This window comes from Oreochromis niloticus, linkage group LG14 (assembly GCF_001858045.2).
Source record: "Oreochromis niloticus isolate F11D_XX linkage group LG14, O_niloticus_UMD_NMBU, whole genome shotgun sequence".
Classification (NCBI taxonomy): Eukaryota; Metazoa; Chordata; class Actinopteri; order Cichliformes; family Cichlidae; genus Oreochromis; species Oreochromis niloticus.
The window spans coordinates 6,641,763-6,658,250 of record NC_031979.2 but is presented as its reverse complement, the minus strand read 5'-3'; the positions used below and the strand labels follow the sequence as shown (position 1 = coordinate 6,658,250).

The 16,488-nt window shown below is 41.4% G+C and overlaps 2 protein-coding genes across 2 annotated transcripts in view; both read left to right on the top strand.

Moving 5' to 3' along the window:
* The first annotated feature begins 20 nt into the window (after nucleotides 1–20).
* On the top strand, nucleotides 21–13,045 carry psmd2 (proteasome 26S subunit ubiquitin receptor, non-ATPase 2). Its single transcript, XM_003456300.5, has 21 exons — nucleotides 21–249; nucleotides 1,617–1,673; nucleotides 1,791–1,955; nucleotides 2,453–2,574; nucleotides 3,274–3,498; nucleotides 3,620–3,778; nucleotides 3,958–4,102; nucleotides 6,053–6,113; nucleotides 7,084–7,230; nucleotides 7,374–7,480; nucleotides 7,747–7,874; nucleotides 7,979–8,066; nucleotides 8,150–8,312; nucleotides 8,480–8,581; nucleotides 8,674–8,825; nucleotides 8,937–9,020; nucleotides 9,365–9,533; nucleotides 11,366–11,460; nucleotides 11,615–11,741; nucleotides 11,862–11,980; nucleotides 12,322–13,045. The coding sequence occupies exons 1-21, from the start codon at nucleotides 127–129 to the stop codon at nucleotides 12,502–12,504; spliced, it is 2,721 nt and encodes a 906-aa protein (XP_003456348.1). The 5' UTR covers nucleotides 21–126; the 3' UTR covers nucleotides 12,505–13,045.
* A 546-nt stretch (nucleotides 13,046–13,591) lies between these two features.
* The window catches only part of LOC100706162 (eukaryotic translation initiation factor 4 gamma 1), a 36,167-nt gene continuing 33,270 nt past the window's right edge, over nucleotides 13,592–16,488 (top strand). The window contains exon 1 of the mRNA XM_005460994.4: nucleotides 13,592–13,664. The gene's annotated coding sequence lies outside the window, so the exon portion shown is untranslated. The remainder of the gene's footprint in view (nucleotides 13,665–16,488) is intronic.

Below are 16,488 nucleotides of genomic sequence, written 5' to 3'. Positions count from 1 at the left end.
CACGACAACCCGCCGCCAGTAGAGGCGGTAACGAGAAACCAGGACAGATTTTCTGTACCGAAGAAGGTGCTCTCCTGGTTTGTGAACATTTCCGTTCGCTAACCAACAGTTCACAGAGCCACAACCATGGAGGAGGCAAAAAACAAAGAGAATAAGCAGCCCGAAAAGACTGATGAGAAAGACAAGGACAAGGAGAAGGCCCAGCAACCCTCGGGGAAGGACAAAGACAAGAAAGAGGAGCAAGAATTGGTACATTTTCGCTTTTTGCTCATTCATTGAAATGTAATCGAGCCAGACGTGTTAATTTGCCTTAGTCACTGTCGCTTTGACAACATGGTCGAGCAGGCCAGAAGTTAGTGGGATTTAAGATAGACGTCTGACGAGCTTCAATTTACTGGACTGCAATTAATAAGCGTATGAAATGTCACTAGTCTGACTTATTAGCACGTTGTGGGCCTTTAAAAACCTGCTAATAACCTCCGTTAGGTAATTTTAGCCTAGCCTACATCAGCCGGTATGCTAGCGTTAGCTTGCCAGTTGTTATGTCCGCTGTCTTTGCTGGCATTAATGTAGCTCTGCTAGCATGTTCAGCTAGTGCTGGAAGACGTACTGTATGACACAGCAGCTAACTTGAAGTCACAGAAACTCACGCAACAAAATCCCATCTATTCTGCAATATCATATCTGAGAACTAATTAGACTGACTTTACATTTTACAGTTAGTGGAAAGCTAAGTGAAATCCAGTGCAAACATGGACACGCGAATTCATATTCTGAATATATTATAATGAGTATCTTTATTTGAGCAAGTTTGTGCAAACAAACAGAGAATTTGATTTTAATTTGCTTTCTTCATAGTTAGCATAATGTACACACTGTATGCTATTGGGTTTAACAAAAGTGTAGAAATTAAAAATGCTGATAAAACATATATAACTCGCAATTGAAGTATAATATTATCGTATTGTTAGTAAACCACATGTTACAGTAGCTTTAAAACGCATTCATTGTTAGGCAGGTTCATTAGACACATGATCGTTATTACAAAGTAGAAAACCACATTCCTGTTCATATTTAAGCGATGCCAGGTGGTATGTAAATAGTAATAAATACCTGCACCACTGATGGGCTTGAATATTCATAAGATTTTATTAATATTTAACAGAAAGAAATGTCATCATGTGTTCTGCTTGGAAATCTGAATGCAGGTCTCAGGGAATTAATTGATTCATGACAATGCGTTGCAGATTTGACAATTATCAGTTTCCATCTGAGGTTCATTTTCAATGCATTTGCTGCAACGAATTTCATAGCATAATGGTATTTAAAACAGCAGCTTATTTAAACTTTTTTAAAAAGTTGATTCTGTCCATCTGGACGAAGGATTTTCAGTGGGAGAAATCCCGACATTTTGGGATTTCCTGAACTGAATGATTGAGCTTGCACCAAAACAAACAGTTTATATTATACTGACTGACTGGCAGCAGTTGCCATCTATTAAGCAAATGTATTTTTTTGATATGCAACATCGACAGTATTGAGAGCTCTTAAGCAGTCCTGTTTTTTATTTTTATGGATTTGATTAATAACGTTTTTATGTTGTCCTCTTATTTCAGTCAGAAGAAGATAAGCAATTACAAGAGGATTTGGAGATGATGGTGGAGAGACTGAGTGTGAGTATTCAGATTTCTCCAACAACTTTTTTGTGTGTCGAGATATGAAGCAAATTCCTACAAGGTAAAAATGGTTTGTCCCCCCCCCCCCCCCCCCCCCCCCCCACACACACACAGGAGAAGAACACAGCACTGTATCGTCCTGCATTAGAAGAACTGCGCAGACTGATTCGCTCCTCAACCACCTCCATGACCTCAGTACCTAAACCCCTGAAATTCCTGCGCCCTCACTATGGCAAGCTCAAAGAAATCTATGAGGGCATGGCCCCTGGAGAGAACAAGGTGAGGCTCTTGGACTGAATTAAGTGTGAATAGATTCCTAAGAATTTGTATATATGTAAATGGGGCAAATGTGATGTGAGAGGAAGAAGCTAGACGCATTGCACAAGACCATTAAGAATTTTTAATATGTATGACAGTCCTGCCACTCATATATGTAACAAGTACTGTCTTTAAAGTGTTTTGGGTGGCATGGTGGTGGAGCGGTTAGCATGAGGGTTACAAGTTCAAACCTCTGCTGGGGCTTTTTGCGTGACGTTTACGTGTTCTCACTGTACCTGTGTGGGTTTCCTCCCACAGTTCAAAGACATACATGATGGGTTATTTGGCCATGAATGTGAGGTAGACAGAGTACTTGTAAGTGTATAGAAATGCTGTATGAATGTGTGATTAAAATGGAACTAATAGTTAAAAGTGCTCTATTACATTGTGGGTCATTTGAAAAATATCCAATGTTAGGATTGGTTTTAAACAGTGAGTGTTCATGTTTGTCGCTGCAGCGCTTCTGTGCTGATGTCGTATCAGTGCTTGCTATGACCATGAGCGGTGAGAGGGAGTGTTTGAAATACCGCCTGGTGGGCTCCCAGGAAGAGCTGGCCTCCTGGGGACATGAATACGTCAGGTAAGACATGTTATCATGGAGTGCTGAGAACACCACAAAGTTTTCTGCTGAATAAAGGGCCCCGCTTTGGAATAATCTAACTGAGGAGTTCAGGTTCACATGTTTAGACATGTTGACGTTTTCATAAAGGACTCTAATTGGCTCTCTGGTTTCGGTTTGCTTACAGTGAGAGGAACAGCTTAGTGTTCTTCAGGATAGTGCTGCCTCTTTTCTGTCCACTATGTCACAGCCAGAGATGAGCAGCCACAGCTTTACATATCTTTCACACGAATGTGCTTTGACTGTTCAACATTGACTGTTTTTTTTTTTTTTTACAGTAAAATTTGCAGCAGCTCTGTGGCTCCACTTTTTTTCCTGTCTCACTTTCTAGTAATTGAGAATGTTCCATGTTACCATCTGATTGCTAATGAAACTGAAAATTGTGACTAATTTGGAACTTTTTAAAAAGTGCAAAAGACAGTACTAACCACTTCCCAAATGATTAGTTACAGATTTATTTTGATTAGTCATTGAGGTCTAATCAGTTGCATTTTGAGTTTGGTGTCTCCACTAAAAGTGTGTTGATTTGATACTGAAAGGAATTTAAATAAAAGCTTGACAGATATCATGTTTTTCCTTCTGTTGAATAAGTGGAAAACATTTTTATTTTCCTTTGCCTCATTATTTGGTGACAAACACTGTTCTGTCTGTGTCTTTCAGACACCTTGCAGGTGAGGTGGCTAAAGAGTGGCAGGAGGTAGAGGAGAATGATAAGACCCAGCAGGAAACTCTTTTGAAACTAGTGAAGGAGATTGTGCCCTACAACATGGCCCACAATGCTGAGCACGAGGCATGTGACCTGCTGATGGAGATTGAGAGGCTGGACATGCTGGAGGACTATATTGATGAAAACGCATACGGCAAAGTCTGCCTCTACCTCACCAGGTGTGTTTGAGCCATTCTACACAAACCTTGTTTAGATTAGCATGTTGTAGAGTCTAAATATGAATTAGTGATTTTTCACTGGAATATGAGCGTCTCTTAACTTTGTGCTTCACTTCTTCAGTTGTGTGAGTTATGTTCCTGAGCCAGAGAACTCAGCACTGCTGAGATGCGCCTTGAACATCTTCAGGAAGTTCAACTGTTATCCAGAAGCCCTGCGCTTGGCCCTGATGCTCAATGATGTGGAGCTTGTCGAAAACATCTTCACATCCTGCAAAGACATGTAAGAACTTTCAAGTTCTACCTTTAACTTTAAAGACCCAACATGATCATGTTGATTCTCACAAGTGCAAAACTTACTGACACAATTTTTGAGTGTGTGTGTGTATCAATGTTATTTAATCAGATATTAGTGGATAAGGTGCATTAAACACAAACTCCTTGTAATTTTATTCCTTCCAGAGTCATCCAGAAACAGATGGCATTCATGTTGGGTCGTCATGGCATGTTCCTGGAGCTTAATGAGGATGTAGAGGACTACGAAGACTTGACTGAGATCATGTCAAATGTGCAGCTCAACAGCAACTTCTTGGCCCTGGCTAGAGAGGTAGGACAGGAGGTTATAAAATTGTTTTAAATAAGGGGTGTTGGCACTGTTGCCTCACAGCAAGAATGTCCTGAGTTCAATTCCACTATCAAGACAGGGTCTTTCTGTGTGGAGTTTGCATGTTCTGCCTGTGTTTGCGTACTCTCTGGGTACTCCGGCTTTATTTATAGTGGGGTTAACTCTGAATTGCCCTTAGGTGTGAATGTGAGTGTGAATGGTTGTCTGTCTCTATGTGTTAGGCCTAAGACTGTAAGAGGCTGTGGTCAGATGTTTGGATACTGTGGGGAAAATAATTTTTTGATCATCTGGTGAATTTGTAAGTTTGCTAAGTTTAGAAAGAAATGAACGATCTAGTATAGTTATGGTACTTTCATTTTAATGGAGAGAGACACAATATCAATGAAAAATCCAGCAAAAATACACTAAATAAAAGTTATAAACTGATTTGCATGTCATTAAGTGAAATAAGTATTTGAACCCCAAGCAAGACATGACTCATTGGCATTCACAGTGATAATTTCTTGTTGTTGGTTTCCAGGCTTACACACATCTCAGGATGGAATTTGGCCCACTCCTCTTCAAGTTTCTTGTTTTCTTGATGAGCTTGTTAGTGAGCTTGTGTAGTTTGGGGCTGATCCACCACCTTTCTTCTGATAAAACTCATTGATAGTCACTCCCCCCCCCCCATTTCTCACACAAACACTTGTTACCTTCTTACCAAACTTGTTGCTGATGGTCTAGTAGTCCATTCCAGCCTCTTGCATGTCTATAGTCTTGTTCCTGATGTCTTTTGACAGCTTTTTGTTCTTGCCAATGGTGGTGGTAGGTTGGAATGAAAGAAATTGATTCTGTGCACAAGTGTGCTTTGTAGCCATAACAAGATAGATTTACTGTAATCTGTGCATCACATAGAAGCACAACCAATCTGTGAGACCCAGAATTCTGGTTGGATGGAGAGGATGAAATGCCTATATCACTCAGACATGCAGATCAATTAATAACTTCAATGTAATGTGTTTTTGCTGGATTTTTTGTTCATATTTAGTCTCTCTCCGTTAGTATGAAACAGCCATAAAAAATTAGATGAATGAATGAACTTTAAAAAAATCACCCCAAAAAATAAATTCAGCTTGTGAAGCCAATAATTTTTTTTTAAATAAATAAACATGCATGCTGTCATTCCACCCTGAAGAAACAGTTGATGAGTGACAGTAAACCTCTGATTAACCTGTACAAATAAAATTGTTAAATTGCAACAAAAAGCTGCAAAAAAAAGCTGAGTTCATGAAGTTAGATTTGTTTTTTATTTACAAGTCAAACACTGAGTGTTTTGATTGCCCGGTTTTCACATCATGACAGCTTATTCAGATCTATCCTATCATGTAACAACTTGTCCACTGCATTGCACAACCAGTTATTAATAACAACTTTGAGAAAATGCTTTTCAAAGGGTTAGAACTGATGGTATGTAATGTGATGATATGGTCAGCAACATCTAAACTTCCAGTATCCAAACTTCTTGTGCCCAGATTTCGATATTCAGGTACCCAGAAAGCCCCAATGTACCACTCTCCCCATTAAAACTGTTTGTCTATACTATGTGGAATCACTTATACAAACAGGAAACACAAGGTTTTTTTTGGGGGGGGGGGTTGTAAAAAGGTTGTAGCTGAAGATTTAATTGAGATGAACTGTGGATTAATATAATGCCAAACTTGTACAAAGAAGATAAGAGGCAGAATAAATCACCTATGGAGTAGGTAGGTGACAAATAGATGGTGAAAGCACTGAATGAAAAGCCTAAAATGACTCTCATCACTGGCACTTTATGAATCATAGACCATTATTCTTAAAGGGAAATGGAGGATTATAGCCTAAGCACAGCTTCACTCTCCAATGACTCAGTCCTTTTCACTTTTATTAATAACAAACTTGTCTTGTCTTCCCCAGTTGGATATCATGGAGCCCAAAGTACCAGATGACATCTACAAAACGCACCTGGAAAACAACAGTGAGTACATATGAAAAGATTTTCCATTTCTATTCTATTAGGTGGTATATCAATTTGAAGACACATATACTCATTTTGAGACCGCTCAAAGTTATTAAAGACTTAGTTTGGTTCGCTTTAACCTCTGTATTGTGAGCACATGTGCTGCAATTTGGTTTCACCTTTCACCACTGGAAGATAAAGTGAGGAGCATTGTTAAGACTGTCTGGCAGTAATAACATAACAAAACTGCAGCACGTAGAAAAGTAGGAAGGTAACAAATCTTGTGATATAAAAACTATACAACCCTTCAGTGATGAACTTCAGAATTTAAGTGGAAGGGTCTATACTTGCAGAGTGATGACAGTACACCAAGAGGACCAGCCCTTGGCTTTTTGGCGTTCAAGACGAGATTAAATTTTGAATCTCTTTTCCCCTAACACCTAGTTGGCTCAACTCAGCTTGACTTGACTCGACTCAAAACACTTTATAGGGTTTTCCATTGGGTGGTGGTACCTGGTACCAGGTACCTTTTTTAGTAGCTCCTCACCTTGGGTTCCAAGCTGAGTTGAGCTGAAAAAACACGTCATGGGAGTGACGTCACTGAATGACTCACAAGACTACTTCACAAAAATCAATAGTGTGAATGTCCGTCAGAGCTGAAGTGGACCAGACAGAAAGCTGGATTCTCTTCTTTTTGAATGTAGAAGTGTTACACACACACACACACACACTCACTCTCTCTCTCTCTCTCTCTCTCTCTCTCTCTCTCTCTCTCTCTCTGTTACTCTTTTTGTATCTCTATATCTCTCTCTATCTGTGACTCTTGGCTCATTTTAAGACGCTGGTGTTTGTTTGTTTTTTAAATCCATTCAAATTCACATTATTAAAGACAAAATGAGGGAGTTTGATAGGCACTGTGTTTTGTGATTTACTGGTAAGTTTAGCTAAATGTACCCACGCTCCATCACCTTTGCACTGTATGTGGCAGGGTTTGGAGGCAGTGGCTCCCAAGTGGACTCGGCCCGGATGAACTTGGCTTCTTCTTTTGTGAACGGCTTTGTGAACGCAGCTTTTGGTCAAGATAAACTCCTCACAGATGATGGCAACAAGTGGCTGTACAAGAACAAGGACCACGGTATGAGAAAACACACATAGCCCACACAGCATATAAAGGTGGAGCGCTTCTGTGGCTATACTGGGTACTTTTCAATCTCACAACCATATATCTGTGAGCATTTCTGGCAGTCTTCAGCACATTTTATTTGCCGCTGTCTTCAGGCATGTTGAGCGCTGCAGCTTCCTTGGGTATGATCCTGCTGTGGGATGTGGATGGTGGTCTGACGCAGATTGACAAATACCTCTACTCTTCTGAAGACTACATCAAGGTATAGTTTGGATATACTCAAGGGGACACATCATACTTTTCCTTATATACAGATCAGTGTCCTGCTTTGACATTTGTATGCATCTGCAGCACTGTTTTTATGGCAAGGCAGTTTAGAGCTTACTCTTCACTGAGTTGGGAGATTAACTCTGTGAACAACATCAGTTAACCTTAGGCTTATTGTGAATTAGGAGAAGGGAAAAAGTAAAGCCCTATGGGTATCGTTTTTTGTTTTTGTCCCCTCATGCATCATCTTTGTATGTGCAGTCTGGTGCCCTTCTGGCCTGTGGCATTGTAAACTCAGGTGTAAGGAATGAGTGTGACCCAGCTCTTGCCCTGCTGTCTGACTACGTCCTCCACAACAGCAACATCATGAGGATAGGAGCCATTTTTGGGTGAGGAGAATGCTTGTAGAAACCACCCCTAGTTATATCTTGTCTTATATTCTTTGAATGTTACGTAATCACATTATGTCCTGCTCCCTTTCTTCTTTTTTCAGACTGGGTCTTGCCTATGCTGGCTCCAACAGAGAAGATGTCCTGTCTCTCCTTCTCCCCGTCATGGGAGACTCTAAATCCAGCATGGAGGTATGGCTTCACATTTTCTATATAGCTCCCTACTGTTAAGGAGGATCAGATTAGTATAATTTCTGTGTGTCTCAAATCCTCAGGTGGTTGGTGTGACGGCGCTGGCATGTGGTATGATCGCAGTAGGAACTTGTAACGGTGATGTGACCTCCACCATTGTCCAGACCATCATGGAGAAGAATGAACAGGAGTTGAAGGACACATACGCTCGCTGGCTGCCTTTGGGCTTGGGACTCAACCACCTGGGTACGCATTTGGGGAGAAGAAGGAAAATAAAGTGCACAATTTCTCAAAGTTTGACAACTTTTTCTGAATCATTTTGTGCTTAATAAAATCTTTAAGTTCTTATTGTAGTGCATAATTTCTTTCATCCTGGTCAGCTGCTCTAACTGCTGTCATTTCATTGACTTTAGGGAAAGGAGAGGCAATTGAGACAACTCTGGCAGCTCTGCAGGTTGTCCCTGAACCTTTCCGCAGTTTTGCCAACACGCTAGTGGATATTTGTGCATATGCAGGTTAGTCTTTTAGGCTTACCATACATCTACTACAGATCAATGAACTGTGTTAGTTATATTTCACTGCTATAATTTCCTCCTCTTCTGTCCAGGATCTGGTAATGTGCTAAAGGTGCAGCAGCTTCTCCACATCTGTAGTGAGCATTATGAAGCCAAGGAGAAGGAAAAAGAGGAGGACAAAGATAAGAAGGACAAGAAGGACAAAGACAAGAAGGAGACTGCTGCTGACATGGGCTCCCACCAAGTAAGGACAGACTTGTAGTCATTATAATCATACATCAGTTCTTTTTCTTTATCCGTTTTCCTACATGGGTAGAAGGGGAAAAAAATTTGATTACTTTGTTTACTCCGTCAGGGCGTGGCTGTTCTTGGTATTGCCCTTATTGCCATGGGAGAGGAGATTGGTTCAGAGATGGCGCTGCGAACATTTGGACACCTGGTCAGTTACACTACTTTACTGGCAGTGAATCTTTTCAGTTTCATTGCTGAATACCTTTTTTGTTGTCTTATCTCACCACCTCTAATGTGTTAGTATTCATGTTTTCTCAGAAATGAAGTCAGCACTGACTTCTGTTCTGCATTTGATTCTTCTCTCACTCACATCACTCCTCCTTTTATCCTGATTCTTGTTCTTATTCTTAAAGAGTTCCTTTCTGTCATTTGTATACAAGTGTGCAACAACCTAAGTAGCCAATTCATATATTTAGAAACACATTTTTGTTCCTGTATATTCCTGATTTATGCTATCATGAACTTTCATTTTCTTTCTTTACATTTTATCAGCTGCGTTACGGTGAGCCCACCCTGAGGCGAGCGGTGCCCCTGGCCCTGGCCCTCATTTCTGTGTCTAACCCGCGTCTGAACATCTTGGACACCCTCAGCAAGTTTTCCCATGATGCTGACCCCGAGGTCTCCCACAACTCCATCTTTGCCATGGGCATGGTGGGCAGTGGTAAGTTTAGGAATAGTGTGAAATCATGAAAACTAACAATGGTTGCCATTATACAGTACTGTGCAAAAATATTGAGCTGCCCCTCATTTCTTGATATTTCGCTTCCAATGAAACTTTCTTGTAATATTTTAAAATGATCTTGAGCAATAGTTCTCCAGCTTTCTGAAGAGTTTTCTTTGGCCATTGGCTGCTTTTTCACTCATTTTCTGTCCAGGCCTTGTACCTGACCATTTTCAGAGGAATGTTATTTTGATAACACCGATCCTAAATCTGATCCTAAATATTATCATCCTTATTAATTTGTGGAAACTGGACAAGTGAAAGATAGTTTTAAAGCCTGCCATTTTTTGTTCTATCTACAGCAAATGAATAGTATCTGAAAATCTTGTCCTTAACAAATAGGGGGAAAAAATCAGCAAAGAATTGACAGAGGAGCTGATAGATGGATCTGGCACCTCCACCTACTATGTCATCTGTGTCATCAGAAATGAAAATGATCTCAGTGGAAGGGTAGCTGTCAAAAAGCCTTTCTTAAGGGAAGAGAACAAGGAGAAAAGGCTGAGATATGCCAAATAACACAAGACCTGGACTTAAAAGTGGCAACAGGTCTGATCGAGAGATGAATCCAAATTTGAAGGTTTTGGTTCAAGTTGTTAATGTGTACAGAAGAAGGCAGGAGAGAGGTACAGCTGTGAATATCCACAACCACCTATGAAACACAGTGGAGGCTCTGTCATGGTTGCTTCATTTCAGCCAGTGCTGATGGAGGTATTGTCAAAATTGATGTAATTATGAACACTGAAAAGTACTGTCAGGTTTTTATCCACCATGTAATACCAACTACAAAGCATTTGATTGGAAACGGCTTAAGTTTTCAGCATGATAATGATGCAAATCACACTGCTGATGCAGTAACGGCACATATGGATAGAAAAACACACACTGGTAGTCATGGACTGGCCTCCCCAGAGCCTCAAACTCAGCATTACTGAAGCAGTGAGGGATAAACTTGAGAGAAAACACAACAAATGGCAGAAATATGCATCCTGGAGAACATTTCCTGAGGACTACCTGAAGAAATTACAGAAAGCTGCCTAGCCCTCACCCTGCTTTGCTGTGCGTTTTATTTTCATTTTACAATGAGACTCCTTTACAAAATAAGCATCTTTTTGCATTAAGTAAGACTAGAAATTAGTGACTGTCAAATTAGTCACCAAAAACACAGTTTCAAAATGTTAGCTGAGATCATAGATCAATTTAGAACTAGGATCTCTTCCTATGCTGGCTATTTGTAAAAAATGCTGCTGTGGCCAAGGGATGTTCTTAGTAGCTAATTTCCTAGTCAATTCAGTTATACGTAGAATAATAAACTGGTCCAAAATTAAGAAAAATACCGAAAGCAGTTAAAATTGAGTGCAGTTGAATTCATGCATTCAATTCATGGGACATTAAATATTTTCATTTCAAGCCTTTCACCATACTATTCATAACAAACTTGTATTTTAAATCCAGCTAAAACGTGTGGCTCAATCTTTAACTACACTGCTACATCGTCATGTAGCAGTTAAAAATGTCCCAGCCTGCATAGAACGGTTCATTATCTCGCTCAAAGTACTGCAGAACTTTGCTAATTGGTTAAGACGCTAAGTGCCAGCTGTCCGAAAAACTAACTGGACTAAAGTTTCTCACTAAAAATTTCACAGAATGCTTGAAGGTGCATGTTACTTAGTTGGCATTTTCAATGGAGCACAATGCCTCCTCAACTGAGAGTGCCACCGATGTCAATGCCCTTTACAAGTTTAACAGGCTCTTAATTTTTTCCATTTCCTCAGGCACAAATAATGCCCGACTGGCAGCCATGCTGCGGCAGCTGGCACAATATCACGCCAAAGATCCCAATAATCTCTTCATGGTCCGACTGGCTCAGGTGGGTGGCAAAACAAAAGGAACCCTGTACAAGATACAAATGAACTTTTGGAAGGAAGAGTGTGTGAGTGCGTGTGTGTTTGTGTGTATGCGCACGCCTTGCGTGTTTGTGTGTTAGAGTAATTATTGACTTTTTGCCGTGTTTGCCTCCGCAGGGTCTGACTCACCTGGGCAAAGGCACACTCACACTCTGTCCCTACCATAGCGACAGGCAGCTGATGAGTCAGGTTGCCGTGGCGGGACTGCTCACTGTGCTCGTCTCCTTCCTCGACGTCAAGAACAGTGAGTTAATTTTCTCCCACTCAGCTGCACACATCCATTATTAGTCTGTAATTTGAAAGTTCTTTTGAACCGAGAGTCTCCTGTGCTAACATCCCCTCGTGTCTTTTGTGTGCATTACAGTAATCCTGGGGAAATCTCACTACATTCTCTATGGCCTGGTAGCAGCCATGCAGCCACGTATGTTGGTCACATTCGATGAGGAGCTCCGACCGCTGCCTGTGTCTGTTAGAGTTGGACAGGTAAAGCCTGGGATAACTTATTTGAGACAATTAAAGTCTGCAGAGCTTATTGACTCTGTCTTTTCTCCCTAACACAAAGCACCACAGATAAAGTTTCAAACTGTGTTCAGAGAAAGATGAGATTACCTATCCTACTTACCCATGTAATTAATTCCCTCCTGAACAGGTTCTGCTGTCTTTCTTTCTCTCTGAGAGTCAGTGAATGCAAGAAAAACTTTAACAGCTCTTTTTCAGAGAAATAAAAATGTTTAAGAATAGAAGCGTGCTGGAGAATGTATGTAATTTTATGGCCAGAAAATGGACATGGTTGTTTAACACAAGTTTCTCTGATCTGTCTACAGGCTGTGGATGTTGTGGGCCAGGCAGGTAAGCCTAAGGCCATCACAGGTTTCCAGACTCACACCACGCCAGTGTTGCTGGCTCATGGAGAAAGGGCAGAACTGGCCACAGAGGAGTACCTGCCCGTCACGCCCATCCTGGAGGGCTTTGTCATCCTCCGCAAGAACCCTAACTATGAAACCTAGACTGCACCCGTCCTCACAGGCCTTTTCTCGTGTTTATAAGGGTAGCCCTCCATGGCTCTTGGCAGTTGTTATAATTAGTTGTTCATTGCATGGCTGGAAAAGGGCTAGACAGGCCTGTCTTTCTTCATCTGTCGTCTGCAGCCCAGTTCTAGCAGTCATTAAAAATGGATGGATAGGGTCTGGTTAATTGGACTGGTATGACACAGGGAGGGCATACTGGGACCTCATCCTCTCTACATAAAGATGGTTTCCTCATTGCTCCAATTTTGATCCATCTCTCCCACATGTACTGAACCAGCTGTTTGACTGACCTGAGGCCAGTTTATAAAGTGGGACCTGTTCAACATCAGCAAATGAATGACTAAAATCCTGCAAAATCCTCATCAGTGCTTCACATGTGTTTCCCCCTCCAACTATTAAATTCATTTGTAATAAAAGCATTTAAAAGTGTGTATTCAGCATCACGATTTTCTTTTTGGTTTTTGTTACAGTACTGTACAAGGTTGAATCAGTAATAAAAATGTCGACCAGTTTCTGGAAATGCTGTGACTGTGTTTTTGTAATTAAGAAGCAAAATATGTTATATTTCTCTTGCTAAACCTATTCAAGCAGTTAACATGGCTTTGTCATTCAAGTGAGCAGTAAAAATGAAGTTTATAGTTTTAATAGTTCATAGCTGCCACCTAAATTGCTTGGTTCAACTGAATTTCCAACTGCATCTCATTACACTTTAGTTGATATATTAATTTTTTGTTTTTAACAAGAATTGCCAAGCTTTTGTCACATTTTAAATGCTGAATATACTCAGCGGCGTCTTTGCTATTTTGCATTGATCTTCAGATTATTATTTATAGTATTTATTCCTATTAAATGCCTTCCTTATTGCTATGTGATGATAAAAGAGTAGCCATGATAAATGAACCAACTTTACATCATTTTCACAAAGGACGTCAGTCTATTATAGTCACTGAAAAAGCCAGTGGATGCCTGTTACTCCCAAGAAGAGCAGAGAAAACACTGGTGACTAAAGATGTTACATTATTGTTCAGAACATGATTACTGGGAAACTTTCACGTGATGGGATTTTGCCGGAATTACTAGGTACCGGCTTCCGGGAAGACTTTCCGTCCGTCCGGCTCCGCGGACTCAAGGAGAGAAAGGTAACGCCACGATCCTCAGCTAAATTCTTTATTAAAACGTATAATATCTGACATAAATGTTAAGTCTCTGTGCTATGGAGACTCTGGGGGGCGTTCAGACCTACCTTTCACATTTTAGTGGGGTGATTTGGCTGTGTCCTGTGACTTTGTTGAGTGCTTTCTGCTGGCTGGTGTTCCTGCTGTGTTTTTAGGGATTAGCTAGCTAGCTGGTCGCTAGCATTCCATGCTAACGCGACGTGGGTGTTCTTTCTTCATTTTAGCTTGTCCGGCTAGCAAGCTAGCATTTCGATAGACAGCCAAGTTGCTTACATGCCCGTTTGATTCGGGGACATACATTATGTTATGTGTACTATATCATATAAGAAAAGTGACACAGACTGTCGTGTCACAGTGCTGTTTCGCCGGTAAACGTAAATTCTCCTGCTAGCTATTGTACCGTTTGTAGGCTAGCTACAAAGTAGCCTACATAGATACGTGAGCAGCGAAACTACTTTTGGCTGGTGAAGGCGTGTTTTGCCGAAGTGCCAAGCTCCGGACTGAAAGTATTAGAACTCCTTTACACCTTTTTGGCTGCCCGCCTTTACATAAAGAGATGACTGTAATCGTTTAATGTATGTATTATAACATGGATACTGAGAGCTTGACACCTGAAACCATGTGATGATGATTGGTGCCGGCAGCAATCCACTGCGTTGGGCAAGCATGTAAAGCTGATTTAAAGATCTGGATGTGTACATGGAGCAAGAGTCTTTTTCTTCATGAGCAAAACAAATGCTACAACTCCAATTCCAGGAATGAAGAGAAACTGGACAGTGTGATTTGGAGCCTGAGTGGTTGAGTAGACGGATCACTGTGCTTTTAACTTGTCAACTGCAGTGGGAGATAAGCCACACGAGAATCTGGGATTTCCTCTCTGCATCCCCTGTACTGCACCGGTGTAAGCGTAGGTTGTCAGAACTGAGCGAGATGTTTGGCTGCAAAATGAAACTGAGGTGTCTGACTCATTCGGGTTAGTTACAGTATTCATCACTGTCACGACACCACTGGCATCACTGCCGCGCTGTTTATCCTCATATAGCTAAAGCTATAGCAGCTGTTGAACCAACGAGCTAATAACCAGGAGCCACCTGCTCAGCTCGACCGGGTTAGTATTTCTCCTCCTTAGATCCGACCTGTGTCACGCTTGTCTTCATTGCTGCCTCCTCTACACGTTGTTGGACGTTTATGCTTTGTGCTGTACGTGAAATAGATGGTTGTCGTATGTGCTGTCGGCTGAGGTGTGGCTGGCGTGAAGCCGGCAGCTGGGCTGTGCATCGCGCCAGTAGCAGGAGAAACCACGTGGTAGATCGAGGTTGGGCCTAGGAAAGTTAGCAGCATGGCTAACTGCATAACATACAGCAGCAGCAGCGGGTTTGTATTTGCAGATGTTTAGGGCAGCTTCTATTGTGCGTGAATATGCGTTTACTGTAAATAACATGGGAATAGATGCGTTTGTCGTGTGTTTGGTGCACGCCTAAACACTGACACGCCCCTGTGTCAAAGCAAAAGTGTCTCACAGTTTGGACAGACCGTTGTCTTGACATGCTGCTGTATCTGTGTCAGATGGTGGGGGACAGTCAAAGGCTGGTATTGGTGGTATGTTCACATTTAAACCTTTTGATGATCACTTCGTCTACTGCAGCAAACACCAGGCTGATGTTGAGGACTGCAAGCATGTGACCTTATCTGGGAATGTGGGTCCAAAATGGATGCTGTTTCTTATAGATGGCATACAGTCTATATAGTTAATACAGGCAGGTGTTTACTGTCTGTCTTGTCTCTATCAGTGAACGTTCATGTTTGATATGCAGTGGTTTCAGACAAGCTTTATTTGGAGGAAATGAATAAAACTCACAGCAGACAAACACATGGAGCCAGCTTCTCACAGTTTGCCTGACATAAGGATACCGCCGAGCATCCTGTTGTGAAATTTGAAAGCCTGGAGACTGGGCATGTGTGGGTTTTGGCAGAGTGTTACCAGAGGAACATGGGGACCGGACCGAGAAGGGGAGGGAGGAGACAGGCTGTGCTGGCGTGATGCTGTGTCACTGCAGCTACGTTCTAACTGTAATCATTCTCAGAGTGGGATGTCTGCTTGTCACAGACTGTTGATGCTCAAATGGGATGATTATTGGTCAGTGTCAACAGCGGAGTACAGACTGTAAAGTATTGTTTTGTTTGTTTCATCCATACTGTTTAATTCACTCCACTTAAGAAAATAAATATTTGTCAGAGGAATTGTTAACCAGGCTGAGAAAACAGTGACTTGAATGGAAATTTGTAATGTCTGACAAGATAAACTTGAAAAGTATGAGCAGGGTTAGGGCTTCAACAAAAAAATGGAAGTGTAATAGTAAAAAGAGCGACGAGTAAGACTGAGGTGGTTTGGACATGTGTGCAGGAGGGATAGTGGATATACTGCACAAAGGATGTTGAATACAGAGCTGCCTGAAGATCTCAAAGGAGGATGGATGTAGTGGAAGAGGACCTGTTGATGGTCAGTGTGACACATGAGGGTAAGATGGAGGCAGATGATCTGCTGTGGCGACCCTTGAAAGGAGAAGCAGAAACAAGATGATGGTAAAAAGCTGCAAGCTTTCAATGGGGATTGTATAAATGAAGTTATATTGAGCAGATTTGTGGAAAATGTGGTAATGCAGCTTTTCCTGTGGCTCCTAATCAAAGACTGTATTTCAAAAAATGGATGCAACTTCCTGGTCTGAAGTGAAGCCAGTATGGAAGTGGTCTAAATCTGTATTCATTCTAATGGCCAAGACAGTGTGAC